This window comes from Vipera berus (genome assembly GCF_964194415.1).
Source record: "Vipera berus genome assembly, chromosome: 1".
NCBI lineage: Eukaryota > Metazoa > Chordata > Lepidosauria > Squamata > Viperidae > Vipera > Vipera berus.
The window spans coordinates 191,446,645-191,468,585 of NC_138202.1; the positions used below are offsets into that span (position 1 = coordinate 191,446,645).

The 21,941-nt window shown below is 40.4% G+C and overlaps 1 protein-coding gene across 2 annotated transcripts in view; it reads left to right on the plus strand.

The window, feature by feature from the left end:
* The window catches only part of EVA1A (eva-1 homolog A, regulator of programmed cell death), a 34,831-nt gene extending 13,853 nt beyond the window's left edge, over nucleotides 1-20,978 (plus strand). For both annotated transcript variants that reach the window (XM_081313193.1, XM_081313194.1), the window contains 2 exons: nucleotides 14,185-14,339; nucleotides 20,401-20,978. In XM_081313193.1, coding sequence (XP_081169319.1) covers nucleotides 14,237-14,339; nucleotides 20,401-20,759 — 462 coding nt within the window. In that variant the 5' untranslated portion in view covers nucleotides 14,185-14,236 and the 3' untranslated portion in view covers nucleotides 20,760-20,978. The remainder of the gene's footprint in view (nucleotides 1-14,184; nucleotides 14,340-20,400) is intronic.
* The last annotated feature ends 963 nt before the right edge of the window (nucleotides 20,979-21,941 follow it).

Genomic DNA, 21,941 nt, shown 5'->3' on the forward strand with positions numbered 1-21,941 from the left:
AATTGAAAAAAGTGACTTATGACCATTTTTCACAGTTATGACCATTGCAGCATCTGCATGGTCATGTGATCAAAATTCAGATGCTTGGGAACTGACTCATATTTATGACGGTTGCAGTGTCCTGGGATCATGTGATTACCTTTTGTGACCTTCTGACAAGCAAAGTCAATGTGGAAGCAGATTCACTTAACAACCGTGTTACTAACTTAACAACTTCAGTGATTCACTTAACAACTGTGGCAAGAAAAGTCACAAAATGGGGCAAAACTCACTTAACAAATGTTTCACTTCACAACAGAAATGTTGGGCTCAACTATGGTCATAAGTCGAGGACTACCTGAATAGGTTGACAATGTTGGAATCTTGTCTGTACAGGTAGTCTTTGATTTACAACCACAAAACTTACAAGCCCCAAATTTCCGTTGCTAAGTGAGACATTTGTTAAATGAGATTTGCCCCATTTTACAACCTTAAATATTAAGCGAATCACTGCAGTTGTTAAGTTAGTAACACCGTTGCTAAGAGAACCTGGGATTCCACATTGACTTTGCTTGTCAGAAGGTCACAAAAAGGTGATCATGTGACTCCGGGACATTGCAACCATCATAAATATGAGTCAGTGCCACGTGTCTGAATTTTGACCATGTGACCACAGGAATGCTGCAATGGTTGTAAGTGTGAGAAATGGTCATAAGTCACTTTTTTCAATTCTGTTGTAACCTTGAATGGTCACTAAATGAACTGTTGTAAATCGAGGACTACCTATTTCTCAAATAGGGACATGATGCAGCCTTCATGCACTGGCATCCTACTGCAATTTTAAATACTATGAAAGTGAGCCAGTTTGGCATAGTAGTTAAGGTGTGGGGCTACAATCCAGGAGATTGTGAGTTCTAGTCCCACTTTAGGCTTGAAAGCCAGCTGGGTGCTCTTGGGCCAGTCACTGTCATTCCAAGTCACCTCACAGGGTTATTATTGTGAGGAAAAATTGGGGAAGAAGGAGTATTATGTATGTTCACCACCTTAAGTTATTAAATGCAGGTTATAAAAAAATCAACCATGCAAAACCCAAAATGAGTTATATGCAGTAAGTGGCATGTTACCCACCCTAACATTTCGGAGATAGAATAGAATAATAACTTTATTGTCACTTTGAATGTATGCTAATCGGCATACATTAAAATGAAATTTCATAGCATACAGTTCTCAGGATCACCACCTCTGATATAGACTATGTCAGGTGTCTTCAAACGCATGCCTGGCTGAGGAATTCTGGGAGTTGAATTCCACAAGTCATAAAAGGGACACGTTTGAAGACCCATGCACTACATAAATATGACAAAAATAATTAAATACAGAATTATGCATATACCTATATATATTATATGACACAGAGAAACAACAGTCTAGTATGGGTTATGTACAGTATATATGTGCATGGCGAGAAAAACTAATCTTGAGAGTTTACCAGACGGATGGCATGGGGAACAAAGCTATTATGGAATTGGGTAGTCCTGCTAGAAATACTCCAAAATTTCCTTCCAGAGTGGAGCAACAGAAACAGACCGTAAAGTGGATGTGTGGGGGTCTCTAACAATGCTTTGAGCTCTAAGCGCATAGCGCTTATAAGCAGCATCCTGAATACCAGGAAGCGAGATCAGTAACAAATTGAGTTGGTAAGGCTGACACAAGGCTTGATTACAACTCTGCAGACTGATGTACTTGCTTAAATCTCTTTGGGAAGACTAATCTTTAGCCCAGCTAATTTGGACAGAAAGAAATAATGGATGACCTGGTTCAGTGTGGGCTCACCTGCCAATGTGTATTTGTAATGGAATGTATGAATGACCTTGGAGAAAGAGAGGAAGAGATGCTGCCAAGGAAACAATCAGACAAGGGAGGCAGGAGCCCCCTCCCCTCGCTTAATGGTCAGAGAAAGATGCTTAGGAAAGACTCATCCTAATGGATAAAGTTGTTAAAAGTGTGTGTGTGTGGGGGGGGGAACACTTGTGCCTTCAGACTTGCAAGGTTCTGTTAATGTGGCCTTAAAATAACATGTAATTAGTTCATCTTGTAGTGTTTCTTGTCTGGTTTGCCTTTGAAGGCTGACAAGTGGACAGTTTTAGATCTTGATTTACAAAAGTAACAGAACTAACACAGACACCCCATCTTTTTGAGCACAAGCACCCTCCTTTTACAATTTCTCAATATTTATATCATTTATTATTTCTATCTCATAGGAGAGCTTCTTGTTTGGCATGTCTGGATGCTCTCCTCTTAATGGGTAGATATTGTAGTATTTTTTTCCTAAGAGCATTCATGTATTTGCTCAAACATTAAAATTAAGACAGTAGCACAGATACTCTTGATATGCCCTATCTATCACTTTTGGAAGACATTTAATATCCCCTCCAATTTCGCTCTTCACACTGCTCTCATCTGGCTCTGTTTTTAAAAGTCTTTTCAACTGCCTACTTATAAAACATCCTTGATCTCAATCTTCATTCTCAACTGTTGCCATGATCCATCTATTTATTCATTCAGTAGGAAGTACTTCTATGCATATTTAACTATACAATACACCAGGACAAGAAGCGGTGGTGGCTACCAACTTAGATGATTTAAATGGATTAGATTAATTCTTAGGGGATAAGGCTATCGGTGACTATTAGTCAGCATGCCTCTAATACCAGCCACTGTGGAGGAGGAAAGGATTATTAAATTCATGTCTAGCTTATAAACCTCCCATAAGCATTCGTTTGGAATCAGTATGTTCCTAATATCCAGATGATTTTGAAATGCAATACCCAAGTTTTCACATCTCAGGAATCTTGCTTTCATCAAGGAAGAAGCCAATGACATACATTCCTTTGATTTTTTTTGTGCAGTTCATCCAGGGAGTCTTTGATATTCTTTATTGTTATGCAGATCCATACAGATCCATGTTGATTATCAAGGAGCATTTGAATTAGTTCTACAAATAGTTATATTCTCATGTCTGAAATTGTGTCCAAAACGTTAGTGGATCAATCTGTTTCATTACCAACTGATACCTACATGAATACACAGATCATAGGCCATTTCTTTTAATGCTACCTTGAAGTCAGACTAGGTAAGGAGGAGTATTTTATTCAAGCTTACCACATTTGATGAACTTTGGCTGTCTCTAACAGTTGCCACTTCATCTTTCATCAGTTCTGATGCCTACATCTTTCAAGTGTAGCATTTGGACCAATCTCATATTAGTATAGTACAGTAATCAAGAATGACTAAGCTTATTAACAAATGTCTGGAAAATTGAATCATGGCAACTGGATTTATTTTTTTGTTAGTTTAAGATATTTTGCTGTGTTAATGAAACTAATGTTTCATTAGTTTGAGAATCTTTATCAACATATTGCTACGCACTTTGGGAAAGAACCCCTGACGTTGGTGTGGAAGGAGTTGATATGTTCCAACGATTCTCTGCCTAATCAATTTGCTTTGACTGAGGAAGCTGCTTGGATGAGCAACTGACAATTCAAACTAACAAGAAAAGAAATCCAGTTGCCATAATTCAGTTTTCCAGACAACTTTACCTGGATGACTGAGAATTCTCATCCACATTATTGATAAATGTTTTCAAATTTCTTTGAAAGAGTTTGTTTTTCTTATTTTTTTATTATGCTCCAATACACCCCACTTAATATGAAATACCACATACAGGAGCATAAAACTTTGGGATTAACTTTATTTTCCATGCTTTATTATTTTATTTATTAGTATCCTGCCTTTATTATTTTTACAAACAACTTAAGATAGTAAACATATTCAACACATCTTTCTTCTTGTATTTTCCGCACAACAACAACTCTGTTGAGGTGGGTTGGGCTGAGAGAGAGAGAGAGTGACTGGCCCAAAGTTACCCAGCTGGTTTTCATGGTGAAAATGGGACTTGAACTCATGGCCTCCAGCTTTATAGCCTGGTGCCTTAACCGTTAAACCAAACTAGCTATAGTTAAGATATACTGCTTCCTAAAACCACTCCCATAATATCTTTTGCTGCAATAATTTACAATCTGTTTCTCCATGTATTTTTTATGTGTTAGACTTATATTACATGTTTGCTTTAAGAACTCAAGGCGGCATAGAAAGCACTCAGTATTCTATCCTCAGGAAACCCCCAACATTGAGAGGCTGGCTGATGCAAAGTGAGCAAGTAAGCTTCTTAAGCGTTACGTGCTGTACTACATTGTATTGATTATGTCACAATAGACGCAGTTAATCTTTATAGCTGCATATATATATAGAGAGAGAATTTAGTTTCGTATACAAGTAGTCCTTGACTTACAGCTCTTGGTTTAGCAACCTTTTGACATTATAATGTCACTGAAAAAGGGATTTATGACCAATCCACACACTTACGACCATTGAAGCTTCTCAACAGTCACATAATTAAGTGTTGATCATTTACAACATAGGAATGTTCTAAAGTCTCACGATTGTGAATTGTGAGCTTCATGGGCAACTTCTGACAAAATCAATGGAGAAGCCAGCAGTAAAAATCACAAGTTGCAATCATGTGATGTCCCACTTAATGACCGTAAATACTTTCCCTTAACAACTGCAGCTGAACTAACATCTTAATGGTCATATTACTTAATAACAAAATTGCTGGTCCCAATTGTGGTTTTTAAGCAAGGACTACCTGCAAGTTGCTGGGAAACAATTTATTTATTTATTTATTTATTTATTATGGGACTTATATGCCGCCCTATCTCCCAGAGGACTCAGGGCGGCTAACAACAATAAAAAACCAGCAGTACAAAAGTTAAGAAAACATTAAATAACAGCCCCAAATATTAATTACACAGTTAAAAGTAAAACTTTTAAAAACCCATCATCAATCCAGGTCAGCCTGATGGAAAAAGAACGTCTTGAGGTCGCGGCGAAAGGACCGGAGGTCCGGGGCCATCCGAAGCTCAAGGGGGAGTTGATTCCAAAGGGCTGGTGCTCCCACAGAGAAGGCCCTCTCCCTGGGGGTCGCCAGCCGACATTGTCTGGCCGACGGCACCCTGAGGAGGCCCTCTCTGTGTGAGCGCACTGGGCGATGGGAAGTCGTCCCCGGCAGCAGACGGTCCTGCAGATATCCCGGGCCTAAGCCATGTACCAGCACCTTAAATCTCGCCCGGAAGACAACTGGTAGCCAATGCAGCTCATGCAGGAGGGGTGTAATATGGGAGTATCGGGATGCTCCCATCACTACCCGCGCGGCCGCATTCTGCACCAGCTGGAGCCTCCGGGTGGTCTTCAAGGGCAGCCCCATGTAGAGAGCATTGCAGTAATCTATCCGAGAGGTAACGAGTGCATGAGTGACCGTACGTAGGGCATCTCGGTCCAGATAGGGGCGCAACTGGCGCACCAGGCGAACCTGGGCAAATGCCCCCCTGGCCACGACTCCAATATGATCTTCAAAACTGAGTCGTGAGTCCAGGAGGACGCCTAAATTGCGCGCCCTATCAACGGGAGGCAACACCTCTCCCCCCATAACCAAAGATGGAACCTCTTGGACAAGACGAGATGCCGGTACGTAAAGCCACTCAGTCTTGGCCGGGTTGAGCTGGAGCCTGTTCTTCCCCATCCAAATCCGTACCACTTCCAGGCAACGGGACATCACATCGAGGGCATCACCGGCTTGGTTCGGGGTGGAGAAAAAAAGCTGGGTATCATCGGCATATTGATGATACCTCACCCCGAAACCACGGATGATCTCACCCAGCGGCTTCATATAGATGTTGAACAGGAGAGGCGAGAGTACCGACCCCTGAGGCACCCCACAACTAAGGGGCCTAGGGGCTGACCTCTGCCCTCCTGTCAACACCGTCTGCAAACGGCCCGAGAGGTAGGAGGAGAACCACCGTAAAACAGTGCCTCCCACTCCCAACCCCGCCAGACGTCGCAGCAAGATACCATGGTCGATGGTATCAAAAGCCGCTGAGAGATCTAAAAGGACCAGGACAGAGGAATAACCCCTGTCTCGGGCCCGCCAGAGATCATCCACCAGTGCGACCAATGCCGTCTCTGTGCTGTACCTGGGCCTGAAACCCGATTGGTATGGATCCAGATACTCAGTTTCCTCCAGGACCAAAGGGAGCTGCCGTGCTACCACGCTCTGAACAACCTTCGCAAGAAAGCGAAGGTTGGAGACAGGACGAAAGTTGTTTAGAATAGCTGGATCCAAGGAGCAAGCCAGGATCTGCGCCGGGTCAGAGGCCGCAAAGGCACAACACGGTCGAGAGCCTCGGAAGCCGCCCGTTGCCAGGCATCAACTAAGGTCTCGACCGGGCTGTGGGAAAGGGAGAAAGGAATCAGTCCAAGCGCCGTCTGGAACCTATCTGGGTCCATCAGGCGCCTGGGGCGGAACCACCTGGTCGGTTCCGCATCCCAGCAGCGGGGAGTGGCATGACGGAGGCCCAGCCGTAGGAGATAATGGTCTGTCCATGAAAGGGGTTGAGATGTTGGAGTAACCCCACCCAGACCATTAAGCCACTGCCCAGAGATGAAAATAAGGTTGGGCGTGTTTCCCCCCTCGTGAGTCGGACCCTGAATAATCTGGGTCAGGTCCATGGCTATCATGGAAGCCATGAACTCTCAGGCCACCCCCGACGCACCACCCAGGGAAGGCAGATTAAAATCTCCCAGAACCATAAGCCTGGGAAACTCAACCGCCAACCCTGAGAGAGCGTCGAGTAGCCCGGGCAGGGCTGTTGCCACGCAGCTGGGAGAAAGGTACGTGAGCAACAGACCCAACTGACCCCCAGGACCCCACCTCAGGAGAAGGGACTCACATCCGCCAATCTGCGGGGCAGTGGTCTCCCGCGGACAAAGGGCCTCTTTAATAACAACTGCCACCCCCCCGCCCCTACCCTGAGCCCGAGGCTGGTGAAGCACACGGAAACCTGGTGGGCATAACTCAATCAAAGGGACCCCTCCCTCTGGGCCCAACCAGGTTTCAGTAATGCATGCCAGGTCTGCGCCTTCCTCCTCAATCAAATCCCGAATGAGGGGAGCCTTATTCACCACAGACCTGGCATTCAAATACACCAGCCTGAGCTCAGGTACCTGTCCTCCCCCACCCCCGGAAAAGCAGAATGAAGCCAGAGGGTCGGAGCGTGCCACCGCTCGGAGATAGCGGGGGCGCGATCCCAAATTTCGATATGGCCCTCTGTTCATCCATCTGCCGCCATTCCCAATCACCGTGGGGATCAATGTCCCCACCCCATCCCCTCGGGCCCCAAGACCCTCCCCCCCACCGCGGCGACCATTTACCAACCTGGATTGCATATAAATTCATTGAATTAGTATAAATTAGTACATTGTTATGCTACACTTGGAGGAAATACGACTTAAGCTGGGAGGAAAAGCCAGCACTACAGAAGATAGGCTCAGGATACAGAAGCTTCTTGACAGAGTTGAACACTGGGCCCTATCTGACAAAATGAAATTCAATGATGAGAAAAGTAGAGTTCTAGATTGAGGCAAAAAACCCCAAATGCACAGATATAGAATAGGTGGTACCTGGCTCAATAGCAGTGACTGTGAGAAGGATCTTAGAGTTCTAGTGGACAATGACTTAAATATGAGCCAGCAGTATGCTGCATTCACCAAAAAAGTCAACACAGTCCTAGGCTGCATTAACAGAGGGATAGAATCAAGATCATGTGAAATGTTAATACCACTTTCTAATGCATTGGAAAGACCACACTTGAAATATTGCATCCAGATTTGATCAACACAATATAAAAAAGATATTGAGACAATGTTGAAAGAATGCAGAGAAGAGCAACAAAGGTGAGTAGGGGACTTGAAGCTAAAACGTATAAAGAATGATTGCAGGAATTGGTTATGTCTAGTTTAATGAAAAGAAGGGCTAGAGATGACATGATAGCAGTGTTCTGATATCTAAGCAGCTGTCACAAAGGGGTGTGTGTGTGTCAAACTATTCTCCAAAGCATCTGAAGGCAGGACAAGAAGCAATGGGTGCAAAATAAGGAAAGAACCAACCTAGAACTAAGGAGAAACTTCCTGACAGTTAGAACAATTAATCAGTGAAATAACTTGCCTCCAGAAATTGTGGATACTCCAACACTGGAGATTTTAAAGAAGAGATTAGACAACCATTTGTCTGAAATGGTACAGGATTTCCTGCTTGAGCAGGGGGAGTCGGACTAGAACAGTAGTCCCCAACCTTTCCACCTTGGCAGCCTGGCTGTTGTGACTCAGGGCCAGCCTGTGGGTCCGACAGCCGGCTCCGATGTATCGGAGGACTCAGATGTGGGGGAGGAGGGAAACGAACCGGCTGATGATGATGATTTGGAGGCTTTGCAGAGCCCTCAGCCGGGGACCTCTTCTCAGCTGTGTGAGCCCGAGAGTGCGGAAGATGATGACCCACAGCTGGCCCTGTTCAAGGACGCCCGACGCAGGAGGCAGACGAGCAGGGACAAACAAAGAAAGACTATGGGACTCCTCGGGAGGAGGCACAGGGAGACCACGCCCTGAGCTCTCTATAAAAGAAGTGTTTGGGGAGGGGCTGGTTGCTGAAAGCAACCTTTTCCGCTTGAGAAGACAAGCTCTTGTGTTTTTGTTAACTGCATAATTAAATCTTGGCAGAAGCCTTTTAGCCTTGGACGCTTTCCAGACTCTTCTTTTGATTAGGGGTGCGAGAAGAGGGCTGGTTCAGAACACTGGCCTGGTGCGGGGGAGCATGTGAGTGGCAGGCGCACATGCATGCACAGTGGGCTTGCGCACGAAGCTCCACTTGCATGAGTGCAGAGTGCTCAGACGTGAAGCTCCATTCCAAATGCTCTCTGCTCATGTGAGTGGAGCTTTGCATGCAAGCAGAAGGAGCCACCATTTGTGGGAGTGGAGCTTCAAGTACTTTCCCATTGCTCGCATAGCCCTCTTTTGAACAGACAACAGACCACGGTAGTGGGCCAAAGCCCACGAGTTGGGGACCCCTGGACTAGAAGACCTCTAAGGTTCCTTCTAAGTCTGTTATTCTGTTAAACATATTTTAATACTACTTTGATAATTGCACATGTATCATTCTGGTACCTATTGTAAAAAACAGTATCATACCAGTAGTTGACTCTGATATATTCCTCTTTTATTTGTGCTTTTATGTTCATGGCTATTACTGCTCCTTCTCTAATAACCTGAAGAACATTCTAGTTCTTCCAACAGGCAGTTTGTGAATTGCTTTTGTTAGGAATTTGTAACATTCGTATTTGCATATGAAGCTTTAAAGCAATAATGCTTAACCTGTTTTTCAGCCAGGGGCTACACTTTCTTTCCTTTTAAAAAAAAATCTTTTTGCCCTTCCTGACGCCTACTTGGAGTTTGCAGCAGAACCTGACAAATATGTGTGTGTGTGTGTGTGTGTCTGTGTGTGTCTGTGTGCATGTGTGTGCGTGCAGTATGTGGTTTTTTGTGTGTGTATATGTATAAAACTGCACTGTGAATGACCAAATATGCTTCATGTTTCCCTGATAACTTATAGACTAATTCTATACAGTACTATCATAGACTTGCATTGTTTTTCTCATAAGGATATTATGTAAAAATACATAGAGGGGAAAACTTATTAGAAACTTTTCTAACATTTTGAAAAATAACACCCAGTTCTTTGTGCGTGCGTGTGTGTGTGTGTGTGTGTGTGTGTGTGTGTGTGTGCGCGTGCTTTAACTTCAAAATGCCTGTTGGTTTAGCTTAACTGTTATTGTGTTTGTGTTCTGCTAGTGATTGTGGCAGCCTGGTATTTCTATTTCCATTTTTGCCAGGTTATTTGAGCATATATGAGGGGCCTCTCCTGTGTTGCTTGCAAAGCCATTATAATCTGAGTGACTACCATCGGGCAATGCCCCATGCTGTGTTTTCACCATCTACTTTCCTCCTGGCCTTCTACAACCTCCTGCCCTTCCCCAAATCAGTTCTGCATAGTCCCACAACCTTCTAGAGTAGATTTACAGAGACTCCATTCTGCTATAAAAAAAAATGCTTTTTTGGTAGAGGGCTACCACCATTTCCCCCCTCAAATTCTGATGAATATTTACATAATACTATTTTCCAGTTCTCAGTCTCCAAGAAGCTGCTGTGGCAATTGCCTTCCAACTTGGACGCCTATCAAGGAACTTGGTAGATATGTGGTTTTTTAGCAGCCGAGAAAATACAGTCTTAGCAGAATAAGAGATCAAATTTGTGCCTCTGATTCCTCCTCCTCATCTGGCTACTCTGCCAGGTGGCCATTCTTAGAAACCATCATAATGAAAGAGATGTTTTCAGTGACAGATATTGTTTATTTATATAACTGATGGCAAAGATGTTTTCTTAATCAGGAATGTGATTCATACATTATCACCATGACCCCCAAATAGTACAAGAATTTCAGTGGATCAATATATATGTTCATATAATATTGTTTTTCCTTGTGAACCAAAGAACATTCTTTTTCTGGGATTTATTTATTTAATTCAACACTCAATCACCCTTTGTTCAAAAAGGTGCTACGTTTATTTTCCTTTTTATGCTCCAAATGATATTGCAAAATGGTTTAGTTTAAGAGCATCTATGCTTGACCCAAGGTCCTGGTTGTGTAGTGATTATATCGCTTAGCATTGGCAATCCCAGGGTGATGGAGTACAGAGTGGCCAAAAGGGCAGAGATGGTGGGTGGGATGTGTTGAAATGAATGAAGGCAAATATCATGGTTCTGATAATTGAGACCAATAGAAATAAAAGGCAATTTGCTTTCCTCAAAGAACACATTTAATGGCTACATAGTATCCTCATGAACAAAGGTGAAACCAAGACTGAAAGTTCCCCCCCCCCGAAAGTTGCAATGTAATAAGTTGAACTTCCCACCCCTGTAATATGTCATAAATTGCAATCCCCAATTAACTACTTTGGCGGGTTTTTTAATGGAAGCTCCAGCCTGCCAAAACTCATGTAACTTGACCTTGGTTCCCACAGGAAAGTTATTGTTATGACTAAACTAGAAGAATACATCTCCCCCTCCCATTGCTGTGGAAACCAAAAACAAAGTGAAGATGGCTGCAGACAGAATCGTATGAAAATTGACAGCAAATATATGTATCCTAGGATAATGATGCGAGACCATTATTTCAAGGGAGTTGAAATGCCCTTATCGTTGTGGGCAGGCTACCAAGTGCCCAAATTTTGATCACATGACTGTGGTGCACTGCAATAGCCATAGCTTCAGGGACTGAGCTTAACTTTTTTTTTGTTCAGCGCCACTGTAATGTCAAAAGGCTGCCAAACAAATGGTCATTATCCCAGGACTACCTGCATTCAAATGAGGTTCCACCACCATCTGGGAAACTGTAGTGGAGAGGCCATTTTTGGTACTAGTCCCTAGAACTGGAATTTATTACACCAGGGAATGCATCTTAAATGTTTGTTGTTGGATTTTAAATAATAATACAAGATGCTTCTATACAAATGAGTATTTGACTTGAGTAGCAACCAATTAACCCAAGCAATGTTTGTCTTATTGCTGTTCACATTTGTTCTTTAATACTTCTTTTTTATGGATTATGCCATCAATTTGCTTTGATTAACTAGTTCTTATTAATAGTTATTCATTGTACTAATTTGTTTGCTCTGTAAGAGGTATTGGAACTAACTTGAGAATCCAAAATGGACATCAAGGGTGAAAATAATCTAATAGTAAATAATGCCAAATGGTGCTTCCTAAGAACTGGAAGTACTAACTCTTCCACTGTTGGCTGCAGGTAGAATTACAATTTGGGAATGCATTTCACTGTTTCATCTCTATAGTGTTGATATAGTCCACTTTCAGTAGGAGTCCCTCCCCTTTACCACCACCATCTGTGTACCACTAAAACTGTCATCATGCCCTTTAACTGGGCAAAATGGTGTATCAAAGGGTAACAATTTTGGCACCAAGACACTTCAAATGGGCTAACGTAAGAGAATGTGTCCAAAATCCAGGACTTGTGACTCCTGAGAGAATGAAATTGGAAAAGATGTGGCTGCTTCAGTGCTATTGGTTGCCACTATGTTGCATGTGATCATATGATCTTTATTTTCAACATTCCATAACACTTTCCCAGCCAGTCTCGCAATCCCTCACTCCTTCCCGCCACACTGAAGCAGTCACTTACCTGCCTGTTAGAAAGAGAAGGGAAGGAGGGAGGAAGGGGGGAAGGAAGGAAAGAAGGAAGGAAGGAAGGAAGAGGAAGGAACCACTGCACATTCTTCCTGGACCATGTCACTCCTCTGTGCGCTCCCCTGGTCTCTCCTGCCCCATCACATGCCTTCCCAGACCCACCCTTCATTCCTACATGCTCTCCTTGAACAGTGCGACATACCTCCTCACACCTTTTCTGATCTGCAAGGCACCTCTTTTGCACTTCCATTCACCATCCCCAAACTGAGCCCCTCCCACACCTTTCTCAACCCATATGTAATCTCTTGGTTACCTCCACATATCATTTCCAATTTGCACCCCCCCATGTGCTATCGCTTATCTGCACAGCATTTCTTATACAATCCAAAGCCCCATCAGACACCCTTCCTACACATACCATCCATGTTCTTCCAACCCACAAAGCATCTCTGATGCATACCCTCATACCCTTCCTAACCCATACCGCACTTCTCATGAATCCCCATATACCATCCCTGACCCTCATTCCCTTACTCCCTCCTGCACCCAGCAGCATCCATTGGCCTTGGCCTTGCAAGTTCTTCTGGATTCCCCACTTACTTTTTCCCTGCAAGTGAATGGAAAGCTAGCAAGAATTCGAGGGAGGGAGGGAGGGAAGGAAGGAAGGAAGGAAGGAAGGAAGGAAGGGGAAGGGAAGGGAAGGGAAGGGAAGGGAAGGAAGGAAGGAAGGAAGGAAGGAAGGAAGGAAGGAAGGAAGGAAGGAAGGAAGGAAGGAAGATTTCTGATGCTCCCTGCCAGCTTCCCACAAGGAATTTCAACAGGATTTGGGATCTTTTGCTCTGCCTCACCTATTAGTGAAATTGTTTTGGGTAAAGATAGTTTTATTGCAATACATGGTAACTGCTGTATAAACCATTCAGTTTGAGCATAAATTCTGAAAAAAAATGTTAAAATGATCAAAGGAAACTTGGCTATAACAGAGTGTGGTTATAGTTGAGTGGGCCACCACTCTTTGGAATATTCTCCCTCTAATAAATCAGACTGTGGTGAGCTTCTGATATCTCTAATATATTTCTTCATCCAGACCTTCAGGGTTAACACATGTTTGCTTATACTACTCTTGATATTCCTTTCTATTTTGGGGGTGTGATCAACACACATACATAAAATATATATTTTCCCATTCATTGGGTAAACACGAGGTTTACACAGCAGGCCTTTTCTCTTCCTTGAAGCCCAAACTAGTTGATATAAATGGAAGGCTTTGTTCTGAAGTACACCATTGTTAGAGACACTGATCATTCAGATTGTTTATTGTTTTAAAACTATTGATGTTTTCACTACTGGCAAAGGAGTTAACAAACGGATCAAGGTTCAGTGAATTCTCTGTAATGATTCAGTAAGATCTGAAAAGGTCTCTTTCAAGCTGAAAAAATGAGCTGCCTATTAAGCTACAAAACTTCAGCAAATAAAATCCAATCATTAACTCGGGTGAATTGCAACCTTTTTCTTTGTTATAAGGGGAGCATGAAAAAAGCAGCCTCTCTAGGAAGTCATAAAGGGAGTTAAATCCTCCCTCCATTTAATAAAGCTGGAGGGCAAGGCGTACTGTTTGCCATGGGTTTGTCACAAGCTATAGAATTACAGCCAGACTCTCCCTGGCAGAAGGCTGCCTGTTGACTCTGATATTTCTGGAGCTCCCCAAAAGGCACTTTTGACTTCAAAATGGACAGAAAAGGGGGAAAATGCCTCCAATTGTGTATTTCTTCCAGTCCTCTGGAGGAGTCTGACTAGTGACGTGAAAGTGGAAATGATCAGGGGAGAAATTGTTTTAAATACATTCTGAGAGGTCAGCTGAAGTCAGACTGTCAAACTTCATAGAAATAGTTGGAGGGCTTTGCTACAATTTTCAAAGGCAAGAAAAAAGTTCTGTTGCTTGAATGATGGATCCTACAAACAAATGTGCTTCATCCCAAACCTACTTGTGTTCCAAAACAGAGGAGAAGAAACAGAAGCCTACTTTTTAACCCAGATCTTGCTACTCCAGTGAATGAAGCTCAAAGGAGAACAGCAAAGAAGTATGAAGCCTGCAGGTTCCAGCACAGAGATTTCCTTATTGAGCAATATCCTGTCAGCATATTCCTTCATCACAGGTATTCTTCTTACCACTTACGATATATCTGTTGAATGTTTTCCTGAAGGGAAACAGTTCTCTCTATTTTTCATATCATGCCTCTTAGTTATATTTCTGGAGAGAACTAAAAAAAGGAAAGATGCTACTACATATTTATTATTGTATGGAATTTCTAATGATCTGCTTGTAGATATAAAACTATAGGAATCGTGATCCAAGTGGAACACAAGAACTACATCAAAATGAGGAAAGCAATGTGGCATAGTTAGGCAATTTTGTTTTCAATCCCTGATGAAAATTACAATATGGCAAGAAAATGTAAGGATAAAATTTGGTATCTGTGAAGTATTTTAAATGATTTTGCCAAATACATCTCCAGATATTCTTGTTTAACCCATAACTGAGGCAGCAGGTTAAAGCTAAAAGGCGATATCTTGTTTTTAGATACCTGAAAGTCAGGCCCCAGTGAAATTGAAATTAAACTTCCCTTTGCTATCCTAATTATGCATCTATTGTATCATTAGTGTTAGGAATAGCACAATTTTATTTAAAGCTTTGTTATGGTCCTATCAGACTGTTAGATTTGCTGTTATCACGAGAGATTTAGTTCATCACAACTTTAGTATTTATCATAATTCTTTTCAAAGGGTTATATAGACAACATAAACTTTCTATTGTGTAATTTGAGGAGTTGATGGCTACATGTATTTTCTCTGCCAGTTAAATTAGTTTTACTTCAGTACATGTTCTTTTCTCTTTTTTTAACAAACAATTCCTAGGGTCACTGATTTTTGTTATGTTTTAACAAAGCAGACAAGAAATCTTTCCATTCTCTTCCCAGGGTCTTTATTTTGAAAGCCTCCCCCAGTGTGGAAATGAAATGTTGTTTTTTTTCTGTGCTCCTTCTGATTCTTTGATTCTACCCTTAAGGAGAAAATAAAGTCAATTTTTGGTCCTTTAGAATAATGGTTAGTAAGGGTGGTAGTAGTAATACTAATAATTTTTAAAGCCCTTTTAAAAATTATGCTTATCTAAAAATATTTGAGTGAAAAAGAGCAACTGTTATAAATCAGAATTAGTTGATTGTCAACAGAAAAAGGAACTTTAACTTATATTAAGATATTTCAATCATATTATAATAAAAGTTGTTTTTTTGTGCCTTTGAGTCAGTGTTGACTTTTGGTGACTGCCTTGATAAGTCCCTGAGGTTTTCTTGGCAATATTTTTGGAAGTGGTTTGCTCTTGCCTCCAACACAGTGGTTCATTTTTTATAGAAGATGTGAGCTCTGTATTCATAGTAAACACTATATTTCAATCTTGCAATATTCTTTAACTGGGACTTCTCTTAAAGATTGGAAAGCAATTGGTATATAGTGGATCTACGCATATGCTTGAGCAAATAATTACCAGGATTGTATTATTGTGCAGCAGTACTTTAAAAAAGTAAAGATACATAAAACTATGTCTAGAAATTATTTGTGACTATAAAGTAAGACAGGCATATGAGTGAAGATTTAAACCTAGTATTTTACTGATGAATGAGCAGCAACAGATCAGTTACAGTAGGTGTCTCAATGGAAGTTATAGAGAGGGGAGAACAGGGTGACTTAAGTACTAAAACAACATTCTAGAATGACAAATTATTCATGTCCCCTTTTTGTGCATATGACAATAATTCTCCCATTAACTAATATATTCTGCATATTTACCTCATTTTGAAATTGTTGGCTTGCTTGCCTTTATGTTTCTGGGCTGAATTTAAGGTGCTGGTCTTGATGTAAAAGCTTCTACACAATTTGGGCCCAGTATATATGAAATAAGATCTTGACGTGCTGCCTTACATCTGCAGGCTGGAGAGGCTTGTTTCATATCACCAATAGCTGACATAAAATTCAGGTTGACAGGAGATGATGACCTTCAAATGCAAAGGGCTTGATCCCCGGAGGTACACTAAACAACCAGGAACTGATATTTCAGTTACTCAGATCCATCAATTGCACCAAGCATTTATGAATGGGTGACCAATGTAATATAAGATTTGTGACTGTATTTTATTTTGGTTTTTTTCTAGTGTTTTTTTCCATTGACTTTTAAAATTTTGTAGTGCTATTCATTTACACATTCTATATAATCCACATCATATTCTGCTATTACATTTGTGAGACTAGATTTAATTCCCTAGTTTTGCTTTTTGAATACAAAACTTATTGGTGAAGGGGCTACAGTAGTTGCTTTGGAGAACCAGTATAGGGCCTACAGGCATAGAGTTACCAGAGGTCTAAATAGGCAAAGGCAGGCCTGGAAAATTGGAATGGAGGACGCACTGTTTACCTATCTTAGCATCCATGACAAAATTCAGTGCTTTTTTTGTAAAAGAAAAAGGTGCCGGAACTCACACGTCATACAACCCGCCTTGCCTATCCTACAAGGTTCCATCCAAAAAAGGTGCCGGAACTCCGTTCTGAGCGTTCTATGAGAAAAAAAGCCCTGACAAAATTTATAGTGAAAACTGGAAAAAGTGTACTTAGGCCAATATGTGTATGAAATTATTTTTTGCAGTATCAGAAAGACTAGTTTTTCAATCACAATATTTGTCCAACAAATCTTTATTTTTCAGACCATTTGCTAGCTATAATATAGAATTGAGGATGTGCTTTTCAAATTTCACCATAGAAAAGCATGACAAATCATGTGACTATAGCAATCATAGATTTGAAGGAGGTGGGTTGAAGCCAGTTGCTGGAATCAGAAAACAAACAACATAAATCTAGGATGTTGACTCTCTTGATGGATGATGGCTACAAAGAAGGGTTGTTCATAAGGTTCATACATGAAAGTTTGAATGACTAATGTTGTGAAAATAGTCCATTTTTTAAAAAAAAGTTACTCAAAAAACTGGGCAATATTTGATTTTAAGGCTATGCCTACCAGATAAATGACTTGAAGACAAAATAGAGGACATGTCCTCCTTTTGCTGGACAACTGATAACCTTATACAGGCATTCTGAGGACATTAAGGTAATGGCAGCTGTTGCAGTTCTTTCATCAAGCAATTTTCTTATCATGCTAGGTGATCTCTCCCCATCAAATTAAGGTCCTTTTGGAAAGAAAAATGCTGTTGGCAGACAGTTCTGCCAGAAGTGTGCAAAATATTTTGAATTCTAAATCAGGCATTGTAAATTCAAAACTTTCTGTTTTGAGTTCAGTGTTTCAAAGCTATTTCAAACTTGCTGGAAATGTTTTGAGTTTAAAATAGCCTCACAAAGTTGGAATACTTGTCTTGAATTGAAATGGTGATTTCTAGCTCAAAAGGGATGTTTTGAGATTCCCTCCCCCCCAAATACTAATAGTTTGCTATCATTTTAAGATTCATTTTCACAGTCAACTCTAATTGGACATAGTTCCCAAATAGCATATTTTTCCTGTTATTAATTTGGCAGTTGAACTTTCTTGGATTCTATTTTTAAAACTTGCTGCCACTTTTCTTTCCATTTTAGCTACTGAAGAATAATATAATATTTGCATGGGTTGGAAACTCATACTGTGGATATTGATGATTCAATAAAGCAGCTATCTTATTAACTGTATAAATTTATCCATACATTACCTAATTGCATTTCACAATGCATTCAGATTTCTGAGATACGTTCTCCACTGAAAATTAAATAAGTCATCAGTCTATGAATGAGCACATATGTTTATTTTTTTTTATTTCAGAGCCTGAATTTTTATAAGATAAGAGTTATTACTCAGGGGCATCTGACTGTAGAAGACATAACAAAAATATTTTGTCAGAGAATTGGAACTAGGAAAAGGATTATCTGCCTTGTTACTCCAATGTATTACCCCCCACCAAAAACATTTTCTTTTGACAAATCTTATTCCAGCTATATTATTGTCATGTGCTAGTTATATTCTTTCATTTTCCTCACCTTTTCACCAGTGACTCTTGATGTGGCAAAAGCCAATTATGTTATCACAATAATTAATAATTTGTTCTTGTAGTTTTCTCCCAAGCTTGCTGGGCTGCCTGCACACTCGCTTCCAGACAACCCCTAGATTTTGCTTTGCCTTTTGCCTTTGAAGTTCAGTGGCACAGTAGTCAATATTTAATCAATATGATGGTTAGCAATTTTCAGTAAAGCCCAAATAGTAATGAATCATTGCATTACTGGATGGCTTTATGCATCAATTTTGACTCTTCAACCCTCCTCAAAACGCCCAAGCCAAGCCAAACATTTGCAGCCTCTCCATTCTGTCTCCTCACTGTAACCTTGGACATACTATACTGTATCCCCTGCTGAACTTAGAGAACATTTTTCTTTAAAATGTGTCTCACAAAGGTGGCTTCCGGTTTTCACGTGTGGCGCTGGTGGACGTGCAGGGAGAAGCTCTCCCCCCACCATCTTTCTCCCTCGGAGGACGCTGCAAAGGGTTAAAAGTCGCCCTGGAGGGGCGACCACCATGAGGAGGCCTTTAAAGAACAATGAGTACAATCTACTGAGAGCCTTGATGCCCAAACATTGATTTCAACTATAAAACCTACAATCCAACAAGCAACAGAAGCTGAAGAAAGCAATACTAAGATGGAGGATGCCAAAGGCCTTCAAATACAGTATACCAAGACTTCAACCAACCAAACAATAACTACAACAACAGACATGTCCTCTTACCTAAGCCAGATGGATTTGAAAGAAGAAGAAGACCAGATTGAATTAATGACAACTGCACTACGCCAAACATGGAGATTGGATTTACTGGAACGAAAATTTAATGACTACAAAGGGGTCACTCTCTCTGCCTGGCACAAGAAGAAAGCTAGAATTAGATTTAAGGGAAAATAATAATAAATGAACCTTTCTTCTTTTTCCTTTATAAGTGTTGGGACTTGCAATAATAAAGCTTAAATTTTTCTCTCAACAGGCCAAGGAGAACTGTTAAAAGATATAAACTGAGTCTATATTTAGGATCTAGATATTTAAAGGAATGAAAATTAGCTACAAACAATAAAACATACTTTGTTAACCATAGATGAATTTTAAGGATGACAAATAGAATATGTATGTATTTCAGACATGATAATTACTATATAATGAAATAGATTAGCTATCAGAACATAACTTTGAATAATATTATAGAATTTGCAATGATATAATAAAAGATATTATTTTAAAAATTGATGAACTACTAAGATGATAAAGAGAATATATTTGTTGTAATGATAGAGCTAAAAAAATTTCTTAATGGGCTAAGGGGAATCTTTAAAAGATACATTTTTTTATAAAAAAAGATACATATGGACTTTATACTTAACTTTTAGACCTTTAAAGGAAAGGAAAGTTAGAAATGACTTATATTACAGAATTTGGAAGGAGACAACAAAAGATATTTTTTCAATAATTGGTGAACTATTAAGATGTTAAATAGAATAAATTTGTATAACATAAGAATGCACTGAAATGAACAATATATGTATTTTAGACAGGATAACTACTATATAATGAAATGGGAGAAATGTGGGCTACCCGAAAATTAAGTTTTCTTTTATATATTATAGGCTAGTTCAGAATATCTTATTCCAGTTAGGTAAAACTTAAAAACAGGACATGGATATGTATATGTGAAAATATATTGAAAATTGTTCTAACTGATTGTGTTACAATTAGAAATGTATTAACTTGATTAATTTGACTATGCTATCATAACTAAGGGAATTGGAGAGGGAATTCTTGCTGATGTAACTTGACCTATCTACAAATGACTGTGTTATTTACTATTGTTTACTTTTAACTACCCAACCACCGTATTGCTTCATAAATACCTGGATGTAAAACTAAAAAAATCAATAAAACTTCTATTATAAAATGTGTCCCACAAAGGTGAAAAAAGGGTTGCTAGCTCTGGCTTGTTTATTTTATTATTAAAGTCTCCAAACATCCACATTTGTGTCTCATCTGTATTCTCTGTCAGACACTTTGATTGGTAAAAAGATCAAACAGTTAACACAATCCTTATCAATAGCAAGGTTTCTATTTGCAAAAATATTTACTGTCCTCTTTTTTTTATCTTCTATCTTTCAGAAAACCCTGAACGTGCTGCCCTCTGTTTTGTGTCTGGGATTTGCATTGGACTTCTCTTGACCTTGTTGGCTTTAGTTGTCCAAATCTCCTGTCAAACTGATTGCAAACAGTCGTCAACCCAAAGGCCATCATGCAATAGTGAAGGTAGCTGGAGTGACAGTGACTCAGATACCACCTCAGACCTCTCTGTGCGACGGCAACGTCATTTTGAACGGACTTTGAACATGAATGTCTTTACTTCAGCTGAGGAGCTTGAGAGAGCACAACGGCTGGAGGAAAGGGAGCGCATCATCCGAGAGATATGGATGAATGGCCAGCCTGATATTCCAGGAACCAGGAGCTTGAATCGCTACTATTGATGGCAGCAAATAGGACTGAACTCATGGGGTCTCTTAAGCCTGTTGGGAAGAGGACTGAAGTCCTATTCTAGAAAGGCAATATTTTTACTTTACCTTTTCGGTCTAAAAAACAACCTTTTTCAATATTTTGTGCAGGTTGCAAAGTTGGCGGAGGGGCAGATTTGTTTCTTCTCAGTGCTTTGGTTGCTACAAATTGGAAGAGCTAATGAGTGATACATTAAAAAAACGCACGCAAATCTTCCCTCCTTTTCTCTTCCCAACTAATTATTCTAAAGATAAGTAGGAAAAGGATGTATTTTTAGATTCTCCTTCTTCTTTAGACTTCACTTGCAAATTTGGTCCCCAGGATGACCTCAGGAAACAACACTACTAAACTACCTGCTCTACTTGATGTTACTGTTTAAACTTTTTAAATTAAAAAATGAATGGGCAACTGGCATGCTGCAACCTCCCAGATTTCCCAGATAACTTATTTCCAACAAGGTCTGGGGTCCTCCTATAGAAATCAGAGGTATTCTTTGAAGATAAAATGGCGGGTGATTGCAGTTGGTGCTTTATTTGCTGTCTGCTTTGTGATTGGTCACATTCACCATGGCATGACAGACATTTCCTGAGAGTCTCTATCTCTTTTAAATTTCCAATGTTTACCCATTGCGACAAAAAGGTTGAAAACCACTGTTCCACCAGATCACTCTTTTCCTGCTTCTGTTTGCAGCAGGATTCAGAGTTCTGCTCCTCCCGTGAAGCTGATGCCTTCTGGGGAAAGCAAGCAGGGCTCTGATCAAATGAAGGAGTGGGCAATGTCCCTCTCAGCTGTGCTCTATAAATCTTTCTCACCCTGCAGATTTGCTGAAATTAAGCTATCCATCTTCTTAATTCTGACAATTACAGTCCTCCCCTGGTTAGCCACTATCTTCACCAACATTTTTTCTTGAATTGTTATCAGAAATAAAGGGATATATATACTGTACAAGATGAATGCTCACTTTATATTTGATGAAAGGCTCACTTTATATTTTAGAAAATGTAAGATTTATGGTTGGAATCTTTCTCCAGGCACATGTCTTAAATATGAATTCCAACCTGCTTAATGTTTTAATAATAACAAACCTGCTAGAAATTATGACTAGAAATATGAGATCACCAACCAGAGACGTACATCTAAAATAAAATATACAATTT